At 34.8% G+C, this 13,627-nt stretch overlaps 1 protein-coding gene across 6 annotated transcripts in view; it reads right to left on the reverse strand.

Annotated features, from left to right (window-relative positions):
* The window catches only part of LOC145968047 (glycine receptor subunit alpha-2-like), a 294,643-nt gene extending 286,763 nt beyond the window's left edge, over positions 1-7,880 (reverse strand). For 3 of the 6 annotated variants that reach the window (XM_083093257.1, XM_083093256.1, XM_083093261.1), the window contains exon 1: positions 5,885-7,880. In XM_083093257.1, coding sequence (XP_082949383.1) covers positions 5,885-6,317 — 433 coding nt within the window. In that variant the 5' untranslated portion in view covers positions 6,318-7,880. The remainder of the gene's footprint in view (positions 1-5,884) is intronic. The other 3 variants (XM_083093262.1, XM_083093264.1, XM_083093255.1) reach the window with 2 other exon arrangements.
* Positions 7,881-13,627: the final 5,747 nt, after the last annotated feature.

Consider the following 13,627-nt stretch of genomic DNA (forward strand, 5'->3'; position numbering starts at 1 on the left):
AACGCTTCGTGAATTTCTTCCCTCTTTAATCTCGCAGTTTGATATTTTATTTTCTTGAGAGAGATAGTTTCTTTTATATAAACGAACTGGCACTCTTCCTATATCACTTGCCTTAACGCATTTCGGCAGATGTGGAAAACGCTTTGACGTCCGAAACGCACGGTAAAAGAAGACGGTTGATACAAAGAACTTGTTAGCGTAAAGCGCATCACGATATATACGATATACGGAGAAATACATTTTTTAAAAATATAGATAAAAGAGATGGAGTCGAGTTGTAAAGGTGATTGAAAATCCTTCCAATGTGTTAAAACTATAACTGTCAAATCATGAATAATTAAAAATACAATAAATTTTATAGATTAAAGTATCGGAACTCACACAAAATATTTTTAAATCACTTTCTTCGAGAGATAAACTGTGCACTTAAAAGTTAAATTTTAAAAGAATACAAATAACAAAATCTTGTTACAAGATCACATTATCTTTTAATTTTTTATAAAAGAAATGGAACCGATAGCGAATAGATTATATCTTACTTTTTGACAAGAGAAAAAATCTATAATATATATTTATGGTATACACTTTGTTCTATTAAAGTATAAAATTGCTTCTCAAAATATAAAATTTTTTTGAACGAGTTTATAACTAAATTAATATTCTTTAATAAAATATTTCTAATTAATTTAAATCTAAATTTTTTCAAGTTTTAAATTAATTAAAAACTTGGAATGTTTTTTGTTCAAGAAGTGAAATAAAAATTGTATAAATTATTCAATACTTTAAAACACTGTGTAGATCGATATTACACACAGAATAAAACATGCCAGCAACGTCGAGAATCCATCCTGTTCGTGTCGAGAGGAGTATTCTGCGGTGCGATTCACAAATCCGGCGTGCTAAGAATCGATGAATTATGCAACGTATCGAACGATAAATCTTGGGATTAGCCAGGTTTGATCGGATTAAACGTATTTCGTTATTTATACCCCACGTCTAGATACAGTCAATGTTTCGGACATGCGGCACTTCCACAGGGAAATGAACAATTTCCATCGTGGAGTGTCTACTGAAACCGTACGGCGTGGAAATCAATACAGAGATATCAATATACGTCACGTTCCATATGTTAATCTAATTATTTCAAATTATCTCTTGATTTTTCATCATTTCAATGCGCTCATAATCGATCAGAAATTCGTTACAATAGTCGCGATGTTTTATCGGTCGCAATGTTTAATAATAAAATTTTTAATGAGAATCACAAATTAAATGACAATTTAATTACATTAAATCGCTACCTTTTGGAATAAGCTATATACTAGAAATTAATATTTTATATATCCGCAAATTGTAAATTTTCATCGAATGGTAATGAATGTTGCTTTGTCCTATATTATGTATAATACAAATCAATGCCGCTGTGTCACAAAGTACGTAAATTTGACGAATTTAATAACTCTGATTATTAATACAATCAATTTATAAGATCAATATTAATGAAATGAAATATTACAATACTTTTATCTCCGTAATAAAATTCCAAATAATATTCGCACACTGAATGATAATTTGAACACAGTGGAAAATATTTTGTTAAGAAGATTAATATTTCGTCAAATGTATTTAAATCATTTAAATCACTGTAGAATTCTAAAAGAGCTTCACAGTTATATATATTGAAATTAGTTTTCTCATAATATGTTAAATGCTATTTGGTCTCATTTTGCACGACACTATACAATTCTGTTCTGGATTATGATGGATTACCTGAACTAACTTCCAACAAAATTGCTATCAATTCTTGAGGCAAAGTTTTCCAGTTAACGCAAATTAAACGTTCTGCCGCAAGTTTTGCGAAGAGAATTGTTTCGCCCTCGATTGGTCCGAACGTTTTATGAAACGCCGGCCGATAAACGAGCGATAAATTGGAACCCGTCCGGGTGATCATCTTTCATCATTAAGCACGTAGAACGCCATACCATCGCGGCAAAGTATCGTGGGGAATGTAAGACGATTCCGCGGAAGCTTATTTCGGGATGTCACGGATGAGAAGGAGTGCAAACGAACCGACTGCAATTATGCATTTACGTGACTCCCGTCGCTCCTGATTACTTCGAAAATTCAGCACCCCTGAAAAAGAAACCGGCTATACGCTTGGCGAGCTCATAATCGCCCACCAAGAAATTAATTCCATAACCGTTAAGCGAGACAATCGATAAAGCAGATCACGTTTCGTCATTAGATCTTTCCTGATAGACACTTTACAGAAAACGTTTACATAATATAACGGAAAGGGAATTGCCTATAAGTAAAAAGTCTTTCTTGAAAACTTGATCAACATGTAGTGAATAATTATTTTACATAAAAATTAAATATTCAAAATTATAATTGAAATTATTTCTGTAATTAGCATTTTTATTTTTCTCGCTATAATAAAATTAATTAAATGCAGATTTTTGAAGAAAATCATTATTTCATGAATGAAATATATTGCTTATTGTCTATATTTGTTTTTGAGCGTTAATTATTTTCAGTTTTATTAAATATAATGACGACATACCAAATACCATTTAAAAGAGCAGAGAATGACAACACGTAATTTGATATGTTTTTACATATGATTGCATATAAAAATAAAAAATGATTCCAAGCAAAATACGCGTTGAATTTCAACGATAAAATATGGATAAATAAATACAGATAGTTTTAAATAGCGAACATGTGAAAATAATTAGATATGTGCGTAACGGAGAAAAAATTATCTTCAGCTATGTATTAACATATTATATTAACATATAGCCATATCTGTACAAAGTGTTCATTAAATCGGATAATTTCTGTTAACATGTAAATAAATTGTACGATGTACAGTGTATAAATCAAATAATACAGTGTTTAAATGAAATAACTTTAAAACAGTATATTATTATGCTATCATAGATACAAATATAAAAACATATATGATTATGATTGTAACGAGAGTAAGGGATTCATTATAAAACTATCATATGTAGCATTAAAAACTTGAGAACCACAATCGAAAATGACTTCTCAACAGAAATTTTTGTCTTATCAAAAAAGCTATTTATATGCAATCTTATTTACATGTATTCATAATTAGAACAGCACCAAGTAATATCAACTCAGGGTCATCTGGTATAAACCTGCGAATAGAGCGGATCGAATCTTTCATCATTAATGCTCTCTATGGTCACGTAGCCGATGCCTTGCGAGAAATTCCACAAGGGGTACAAACGACTTCCACTCTGCCTGAACTTACGCTATCGCTCTAGCGAGCGAGGAGCGTAGATAATCTTCGATCGAGCGCGCGACCTCAATCGAAGTTCATCCGAGTACGAGACTGGAGTGCTCACACAGACACAAATAATGCGATCAATTACGCGGTAACTTCCCTCGTTATTTTATACACCGACACGGTGCAACTACGAACTTCGACTAATTCGAGGAAGCTATGAGTCGTGAAAAAGTCGTGAGCCATGCTTTACTCATTGGCGAATCAAAAAACTCTCTATAGATTTTTAACATTAGTTATTTAAATTTACATTTGCATTTGCTGCATAAAAAGTCAATAATTCTATAATGCATAATATAAATAATGCTTCTTATTTATATTTGATTTTTATGTCTCTATGTCATGATTTTATATGAGTCTTTCTTTAAAAAATTTATCGATTAACTATCACTGAGATTTTTTTTCTGATCAAAGAATGCTTTTAATAGCTATTTTGCTAAGTAGTTTTGCTGTTCAAATAATTTAGCAACCATTCAATGCATGTACTGCCGCAATAAACAAATTGAAAGGCAAGCAATTTATTTATACCATTAAATTTTTTAAATATTCTTTTTATAAAAACCTATAATTTTATCTTTTTTATAGCTTAAATCTATATTATTGTCAACACTTGGATTTTTTAATAAACATCTTGTATTAATTAAACATTGCGATCCTGTTAAAGTTTAGATGAATCATTATCATGACAAGCAAATGAGAGGCAAATTGTACATATTAATTTTTGATTGCAATAAATTTGCATTTTTATTAATCGTATTCCGATAGAGAGAAGTTAAAGACACACGAGTTATGATTCTTTGGGTTTATCACTAAATTGATAATGCGACGAACTTGAGTTGGCTACGCACTGTTAAATTAATAACCCGTTATAACCGAATTAATGATCCGCTCATTCGCGAACAGGAATCGTAGTATCCAGTAGCTGCGGTTAACGGAACGTGGCTGGGGCATACCTACAGTTATTGGTTTCCGTCCAATTATTGGAACCTACCTTCCCTGTCAATGGTGTGTTCTAGTCAAATAGAGAATATTATATTACATGGCATAAAAAAATTAATATTTTCAAAAATAGAGATAACAGATTCTTATGAATATAAAATAAATTTTAAGATTGCTACATGACACATCTTTTGCTTTTAAAATCTTTAAATTTACAATATTCTTTTTTATTTTACCTTTTTGTCTTTTTGAACCTGCATGTGTCTGTGAGTGTGTTGCGTATATGTATGATTATCTCAGACTATAAATATTTTTTAGATCGTACTTCACTGCATCAAATGTATCTTATTGTTAAAATTAACTTCACGGAAAAATATACACATTTTTCTTTTGTGCCAATATATATTGCACGTTTAATTTCGCAGGAACACTGATAAAAATGCGTTTTTATAATGATTAATCATAACACCATTATAATTCGATTGAAATTTATTTTCCAATCCGCTGCTAATAGTGTCGGAATATTATTTCATTGTTTCGCTAATAATTGGTGTTGTGTGCGAATTGCATGAAAGCAGATTTTCGCTCACGACCCTGTTTATATATCCCTCGGTATCTCATTAAAAATCAAAATTCGCCGGCGCTGACCTTAATCGATACGTTATTGATAATCATAACAAATTGATATTACCGTTTCTCTTTTTTACACTCTCGTTTAAATTAACAGATAAAACAATAATTTTTAGCCAATTCAATAATTTTTCGGACTTTTATATTTTGCATCTAATTTCTATAATTATTTGTATGATTATATAATATAAAAATATACAGGGTTCTTAATAAGTGCGAAAAATTTTAGGAGATGATTCTTTGTCGAAAATTAAGGGGGGTTTTTCATATAAACATATACTCCTACAGCCTTCCCTGTGGAGTTACACTCCTCGAAAAATGGGAGTAAAAATTAGGTTTTTATTTTTTTCTCAAATTTGGAACAAGTTAAAGAAATAAAATTAAGTGGATATTTTCTACTAGTAAAAAGGTTAGTTATTAATATTTTTTTCAGCCTCCAGTATTGTTATAAGAGGATGAAACTAGCAACCCCTATTCAATTTTTTATTAGAACTTTTTAATGGGCCGGAATATGATCATCTAAAAATATGCATTAAAAAGTTTGATTTATTTAGAAACTTTTTTAAATTAATAAAAACTAAAAACCTAATTTTTATCCCCATTTTTGGAGAAGTGTAACTCCACAAAGAGGGATGTAGTAGTATATATTTATATGAAAAACCCTCCTTAATTTTCGACAAAGAATCATTTTCTAACATTTTTCGCACTTATTAAGAAACACCTTGTATATATCATTATTTTATATTGTTTTATTATTGAAATAATAATCTTTATATCATTTTCTGTAAATTAAAAATATCTAAAAGAGACAATTTTTATACATTCATTATACATGCGCTTATACATATCCTTCGACATTTGATAAATGAATGTGTGTGTATTCACAGCAGGAAATTGCCTCACTACATTCGTGACATCCGCTTTTAATCCCGCATTTTAAATACGGTTATTTTTGGTCTCGACCATCATGTATGCAATACATTCCTTGGGACAACTTACCGCTCCTTCCGGTCGGCGTCGGCGCGGATGTGGACCTGCCGGTGGGTTCCGGGATCGGGTAGGGTAGGTCGCAGCATTCCCGTTCGGGGAATTCGCTGGCGCGAGCGCAGCAGCAGGACAGCGCGATGAGCAGCATCGTCAGGGTCGTCAGTAGGGGTCGCGAGCGCGACGCGAGCGTCGCGACGACGCGCGGCGTGACGCGCGCCGTTAGAACATCATGATGCCCCGTCATCGGTCCTACCAGTTGTGGACTGCGAGCAAATTCGCACCGCGAGATCTCTCTTTCGTTCTCCCCGCTCGCAGCATCCTGCGAGCCGCGATGCCACCCGGTTCTCCAACTGTCACCTCCGCCGCCGTCGCCGTCGTCGTCGCCGCCGCCACCGCGAGTCACCTCGACGGTCCCCGCGGCGCGATCGTCATCGTCATCACACATACACACTCGAATCCTACACTCGCAGAGATCTAACTGCCGCTGGCGGATACGCGATCCGTCTGCGGAATCGATGGCGCGGCGACAGGGAGTTTATCTTGTTCAATGTCGCGATGACTGTTTCGAGATGTTGCTTGATTACTCGAGGACTGATCCTATCCCTATTCCCTTGTCCGGATTTGTAATTAGTCCCTTACCATGTAGTCTCTTGAGCAAATTAGCTAAATGCGAAGTCGAAAGATTCGAGTACTTTGCATAAGCGTTCATCGAGAGTTTACGAGAGATTCTTCTTCCCTCGTAGATTTAGAGTGAATGAATCGATCTTACAAGTAATCGTGATTTTTAGCAAAGTATCGAGATTTTACGTACAAATGTTTAACATTTATAAATTATTCTCAAAATGCTGACGATCTTTTTCCTAGTACACTATGATACGAATACAAAATGAAAAAATTAATGTTTGGCTAAAATTTTCATGGTACTCTCGTGGATGCGAGATCTATCAAAATTATTCTCGTATTACGATCTTTTGGATGAGAACTAAAATTATGTTGATCTACAGTGGAAAGATCGAAATATCACTTGAAAATTTTTAGCGAAATTTTACCGTATGCATGGGACAACCCCCTCTTTTTCTCTCTCTCTTTCCCCTCTTGCGGATTTAGAATTTATAAATTCTCTTCACGATACTAAGAACCTTTCTCTAGCGAGGCGTTAAATGAATTAAAGGATAAACACTTTGCAAAAATGTTCTCCAACACTTTTCTTTAAGACACTTCTTGCAGTTTCAAAGATCCTTTTTTGCAAATTTGCAATCTACCTCACTTGAAGCATTTATTTTCGTAAATCAAGTTTAAGACACTTCCAAAAAATATTGCACTACTCTCCACTACACCGAATCTCCTTTCTTCTTTCAAGATTCAGGATTTATTAATTTCCTAAATCCAAGAACAGCGAGGATTTTTTTGAGCAACGCACGGCTTTGATTGGAAGAATATCGATATTATAAAAAGACAAGCTTCTCTCGAACAGCAAGAATCTCGATATTGAGATATCGAGGATCACGCGGTCTTCTCATTCATCCCCGTCGACAAATTGTAACACACGTACACACACACTAACAATCTATCTATTAAAACTCGTCAATCTTCCGAAAGATTGAATTTTCTGTGACCTCTTATCGATGTTCCCTGCGTGATCTCGTTGACAGATTCCCACGAACGTCGTCACTTGCAAAAACGACTAGGTTCGACGGTCCACGATAACTAATATCATTTTCGCGCGAGATCGATGTCTCCGAGAAATCAATCGACCACCGATCTCGACGCGACGTCGCGATCTTCCTCGATGTGGATCAGCGAATTGTCCTGCCTCCAGGTGCGCGTCTCCCTCGAGGAAGCGTTCGCTCGCGATTTTCGCGAGTCAAATTCGCAAAACGAATATTCCACCGAGAGATACCTCGAAAGAACCCCGTCCTCGTGTCGCGGCACTTCGCGGTCGCGCTTTCGCGTTTCGGAACCGAGAGCGCGGCGTCGTGGCGGCGTCCCGACGCCCAATGACGCTGAGGCCGCTCGCCGTACAAGCGAGAACCGCTGAGGACGTCCACCCCCGCCAACCCCTGCACCCTCCGGCTCGTCGACACGCGATAGCTCCTGCGCACGAACTGGCGCTGGCTTGCTCGTCCATGTGTACGGGGTGTCGCGGACTTATCCCTCGGCACGTAGTAGAAAATAAGCTACGTGCTGATCGTTTCATTTTTTCTGTCGTGGCGTCGATAATATCCGAGAAATTTCAATATGCGCGATTGAAGAGTATTAAAACTTGCATATTTCGCCCTTAGAACGATTCACGAGAATCTTGATTTGAAAATTAAATCTCAACGATTTATAAAGTATCGTCTTTTAGTTACATTCCAATTGGTTTTTAATATGAAAGAAATCTCCTGATGATTAATCGAAAAATTTAAACGGCATCTGTTTCATATTTTTCCAAGAATTTCACTAAAATGCAAATAATGGGGTGCAAAGATAATAAAAAGATTCTGTATTAAGCTGCAAACATAATTTAAAATTAAGAAACAGATCTGTACGAATGAAGCATCGTATTTAAGCCTGAAAGAAGCCTCCTCCGAATTTTCCAAAAAGGAATCGACTCGTTAGATCAATCAACGTGCCAAAAAATCCTCGTAGGAGGGGCAATGCGAAAAATTGCAGACACCCCGTAGAGTATGCATGCAGGTGTGTGTGGCTGCGCGTTGCAGGTGTGCAGGTGGAGTGCCGCGACGGTGTCCCCGCGCGGCGTCGTCGCGTCGAATCGAGCCGAGCAGTTCCGAGAGGGGCAAACTACCCCCGGCTAGCAGCAGCTAGGCTGCCGCGGCGCCGGTGGGCCGCGAAGCAAACGCGCGACCCTCGTTCGGCGTCGTGTGCGCCGTTCCTGACCTCATTTCGCCCCGGCTTGTCGAGGTCGGTTACGCGGAAGTGCCCGCCGGCTCCGCTATGGTCGTCGCTCGTAAGCGGACTGGGGGGGGTTGTTTAAATATAACGATACATATTGAAACCCATCCCTTACTCGCGCACGTTTTCGGCATCGAACACCGCAAACACCGATGACCGTTCAATACTCTTTCTGCGAAAGGCATCTTCGGTGCCTCAACGTATTGACAATGTCCACGATAACTGAGAAAAACGGTTCCCAGAGCGATAAATCAATACAGACGAATAATGCAGGCGAATAATTATCATAAGTGCATATGAATATTTCTCAAAATTCTCGATAGATGACTTTTTTTGGTTTAGTCTTTAATGAAAACGCCAATAATTCGATATTGCATTTAAATATTCATTAAATTTGTAGCACCAAAATATTTGATATCGAATTTCGCGCAATAAAAATAATATACTGATTATCGCATTTTCTCTTTATATTGTTACGAAAATTGTATTTAAGAAAATTTTAGTAAATTTGTACACATGTATATACAGGGTGTCCGATTCCTGAGTGACCAAACGAAAAGTAGTAGTAGATTGGGTCAAACTGAGAAGAAAAGTCCTCTACCATTTTGCAAAATTCGCAATAATTATTAAAAAATAAGCAAAAATGTCTCGGTACATGAGAAGCGGTAAACCGCTTGTAGTGTGTGATTATTAAGTGATCAAACGAAAAGTGGTGATAGATTGGGTCAAACTGAAAAGAAAATTCCTCTACCATATTGCAAAATTCGCAATAATTATTAAGTTATAGGCAAAAATGTCTCAGAGTATAAGAAGCGGTAGACAGATCGCTTCTCATGCGCTGAGACATTTTTGCCTATAACTTAATAATTATTGCGAATTTTGCAAAATGGTAGAGGACTTGTCTTTCCAGTTTGACCCAATCTACCACCACTTTTCGTTTGATCACTCATTAATCGGACACTGCGAGCGATCTACCGCTTCTCATGCGCCGAAACATTTTTGCTTATTTCTTAATAATTATTGCGAATTTTGCAAAATAGTAGAGAACTTTTCTTCTCAATTTGATCCAATCTACCACTACTTTTCGTTTGGTCACTCAGGAATCGGACACCCTGTATAATTTAAATAATAATATTAATCATGAAGTAAATAACCAGAATAAAATTTTAAATAAAGCAATTCAAGACTGGATTAATAAATTCATTTAAAATTTATTTTTCATAAAAGACATATTCTTTTGTCATGATTAAAATTCTACACCCCAGAGTTACAGGTATTCTATAACGAGAGATCAAATATGACCCAGATTTTCTATTGTGTCTCGAAAATTTATATAAAAATTAATTAAAACAGATATGGATTATAATATTCATACACACATGTCTCGAAAAAGAAATGTCTCACTATTCAATTAGAAATCATTGCTTTATTTATTTATAAATTATAAAATTTCTCTTAAATAATATTTTTTCTTTGAAATACAAGAGGAGATCTTTGACCTATATCTTTCACATATTTGATAATTTAATATGTGATAATAATTTTATATAAAAATTCTGGTCTGGTTTTGATAATAATTCAATATATGGTCTGAATCTTTAAATACTTTGTTATCGAAGAGATATATGAAAGACAATGGAACAAGAAATAAAAATCAAATAATCGCATTAAATATTAAAAGGCGAAGAGGGAGATTTTTCTACATTTCGTGTACTCGATGCAGGTGATATTACATGCACATGAGATCGCACGAGACAGAATATTTTTATACAAATAAATTTAATTTGAAACTATTGCTCGCGTTATACAAAATCGACAAAAGTTGGCATGCCGACAATCGGAATTAATCAACACTAAATGTATGCGCTCAATACATTAATTCGCTGTAGAATCGGTTATCGACAAGTTTCCATCCCGCGGTTACAAAATTGGCATCCGAAATCGTGGTTCGACCTTTTTGATTGCGCGTTCCAGTTTTTATTTCGCCCTTCCCCTTTCGATCGATAAATGTGGAATTAACCTGCAGGCGTCATGCTTTGAGTGAGTTATTTGCTCTCGTGCAACAATTTATCATTTTGTAAATCGCATACTTGTTATAAGCTTTTCTATAGATATTTAAAAGTAAAATTATCGAATACTGTGAAGATTTTACAGTTACAAAATTATTTACGATTAAATGTTTAAAATTGTTTAAAAATAACATTGAATAAATCTGTTTCATGGAAATATTATGTGTCATCGTACGTTTGAAATACTTAAGAGAAATGCGACAAATATTTAAGCCTTTTTATACGCTTGATCAAATGCGCATGTATTAAATACAATCGAATCGCTACTCTATGAATAATTAGCGTGTAATGCAACTTCATACATGATTTCTATGCTGATCAGTATGTATTCTACTTTCCATCACTAATGTAAAAGGACGCGCACCGCGCACAATCGTAATTCGCTTGCGTCCATTAAACGCGATTGAACTAATATTGGCGAGTGATATTAACTAAGTTTAATTGCTTGAGATCGTAATTGTTTGATTAGCAGAGTGTAGAAGTGCTGATAGATCGTTCTCGAACTTCGTGTTCTTGATTGCAATCGTTTCAAGTTCAAGCATTTGTATGACAATGTTATTGACATCACATTCTCGTGATGTTTAAAACTTTTTTTTTGCTATAACTCAGTTAATTGTTTTATCCAAAGTTTAATAGATTGCAATTGTTTTTTATGTAGTGTTGTTTTAACATTTAAGAAAATATATTATATCTTTATATTAGAGTAAATTTTTCAATTTAAACTTTTATTTATATTGATTTTATTGGTAATTAAATAAGATCTAAAATATATGCTAATGTGATTGTTTGTTTGCATATTTGAAATATCAAAATGAAACTAATTTTTATTTTTAACACGTATGATAGCCTATATATAAAAATTTGTGCACACAATATAACATAAATTTATCAGAAAAATTTGATAACATAATTTTAACAATATTTTTTATAATAGTAACTACATAATTAACCAAATTTTGCATCAGCACACCAGTAGTACATTAGTATAGCCATTCACCAACTAGATTTACAGTCAGAAAGTCTCGGTGAAGCTAACGTTCCATCGATGCGATCGACGCAATTTCTATCAGTGATAAAAGTTTACGATATATTCAACGAATCGTGCTTCGCAGTAGTCGAATCGTAATGTCGAAGCGACAAACTGTATAAAGGTTGTATGATTAAAAAAAAATATCAAGCTCGTTTTCTTGAATCTGCGTTTTTTCTTGAATGATTTTCTGGAACGATAAAATTAAATATCAATTTAATTTCTGTGAAAAAAATTCTTTTTGTTACAATTTAAGTTTCACATATCTGTTTCTTAAATGTTTTTATAATCTTTGAAATTTTCCTGAATCTTATTGTTTCAGAATGTTTTATTTAACTTAATTCTTATTTAAAACAATGCGTAATTGTAATTTGCTTCCTTAGCAGTATTATTTCCAGTATGTGCTCGGTAAATATAACTAGAACAAATAGCACACACTATGAGCCATTCGTGAATAAATCCAATGATTCGAAAAGATAACCGTGGAAACGAATGGATTAAAGCCCTAAATTTAAATTTAATCTAAGTAACCTATATCGCATAGTTCGATCATATACCTTCTCGTCCAATTTTAAAGTAGGCCATGCGGTCATCTTGCCGCAAGCTTAAAATCAAATTGGCCAAACCGGCTACTCGCTACTGAAATTTATATTTGAGAAAGTTAATTCGGTATATCTTCAATGCAGAGAGAAAGAGAGATAGAAGGAGAGAGAGAGGGAAAGAAAGAGATAGAGAGAGACAGAGAAAGAGGAATGTGCAATCGACATGCACCGGTGGAGGGTATGGAATTAGCGTAACGAAGCAATATTTCACGAGGCTGGTGCGAACCATCGCGGGCTTATTTCGGCGACTGCAACGTCACTGAGCGCAAATAGGATTCATGAAAGAAATTGTAAAGGTCAGGGAGCCGGTGAACACGCAACCGCGATCATGCACCGTGTGCCCTAAGCCGCGAGGGACGCTCCTCAAGTTCGGTGATGTATCTATAATGCTCGCGAATATTCAGTACGTACTTATAGCCAAATGCTTCGATCGGTCACCTCCGGCAAAGTTAAAGGCTATCCAGGGTCAGTCGCGCGTGTCTTTGCTTCGTCTACCGACTGGTATTATTAGAGGACCTCCGATCCGCAAACAATTCAAAGCCTGCTAGGCTTAATTCGCATCCGTTTGCATTATATATGGTAATTTTATTAATGAAATAATCGATGTTAAAGTAACTAATGTTACTAATGTTACGTTATTAAAATATGTAATTTGTTAACTGTTACGCTAACAAAGAAAGGTAAGTAAAATGAAATTATAATTGCACATGATATTTTTTATGAAACATAATTTGATCTATAAACGCTCGTCTAAACACAAAGGATTATGCGTCAAAGAATAAATAATTTTAAAAACTATTTGAAGTTGCATGGAAACTGGTTCATGTTTGCCAAGATAATTACTTAATTATAAACTTATAGAATTATATAATTTATAATTAATTACTTTGAATAATCTCATCTTGAGTGATATGTCATATGATCGACAAGAATTTGAATCCGCCGAGAGATACTGGATTTACAATAATATTCATGAAATGACTCGATTAAAATGGATTATTAAAGTCATCGATAAATGCTAATTAGGTAACCAATCGAGCGATACTATTAGTGGAATAAAACGTTCGGGTACAAATATAAATTATATGTAACGATCGTTTCGGGATCGAAAAGCTATTTAATTATAAAAACAAAATTACGCACCGGAAAATAATATTTGTTG

Source organism: Camponotus vicinus, unplaced genomic scaffold, assembly GCF_025532165.1.
Source record: "Camponotus vicinus isolate PSW18456_S1 unplaced genomic scaffold, iyCamVici1.0 SCAF_3, whole genome shotgun sequence".
Taxonomy (NCBI): domain Eukaryota; kingdom Metazoa; phylum Arthropoda; class Insecta; order Hymenoptera; family Formicidae; genus Camponotus; species Camponotus vicinus.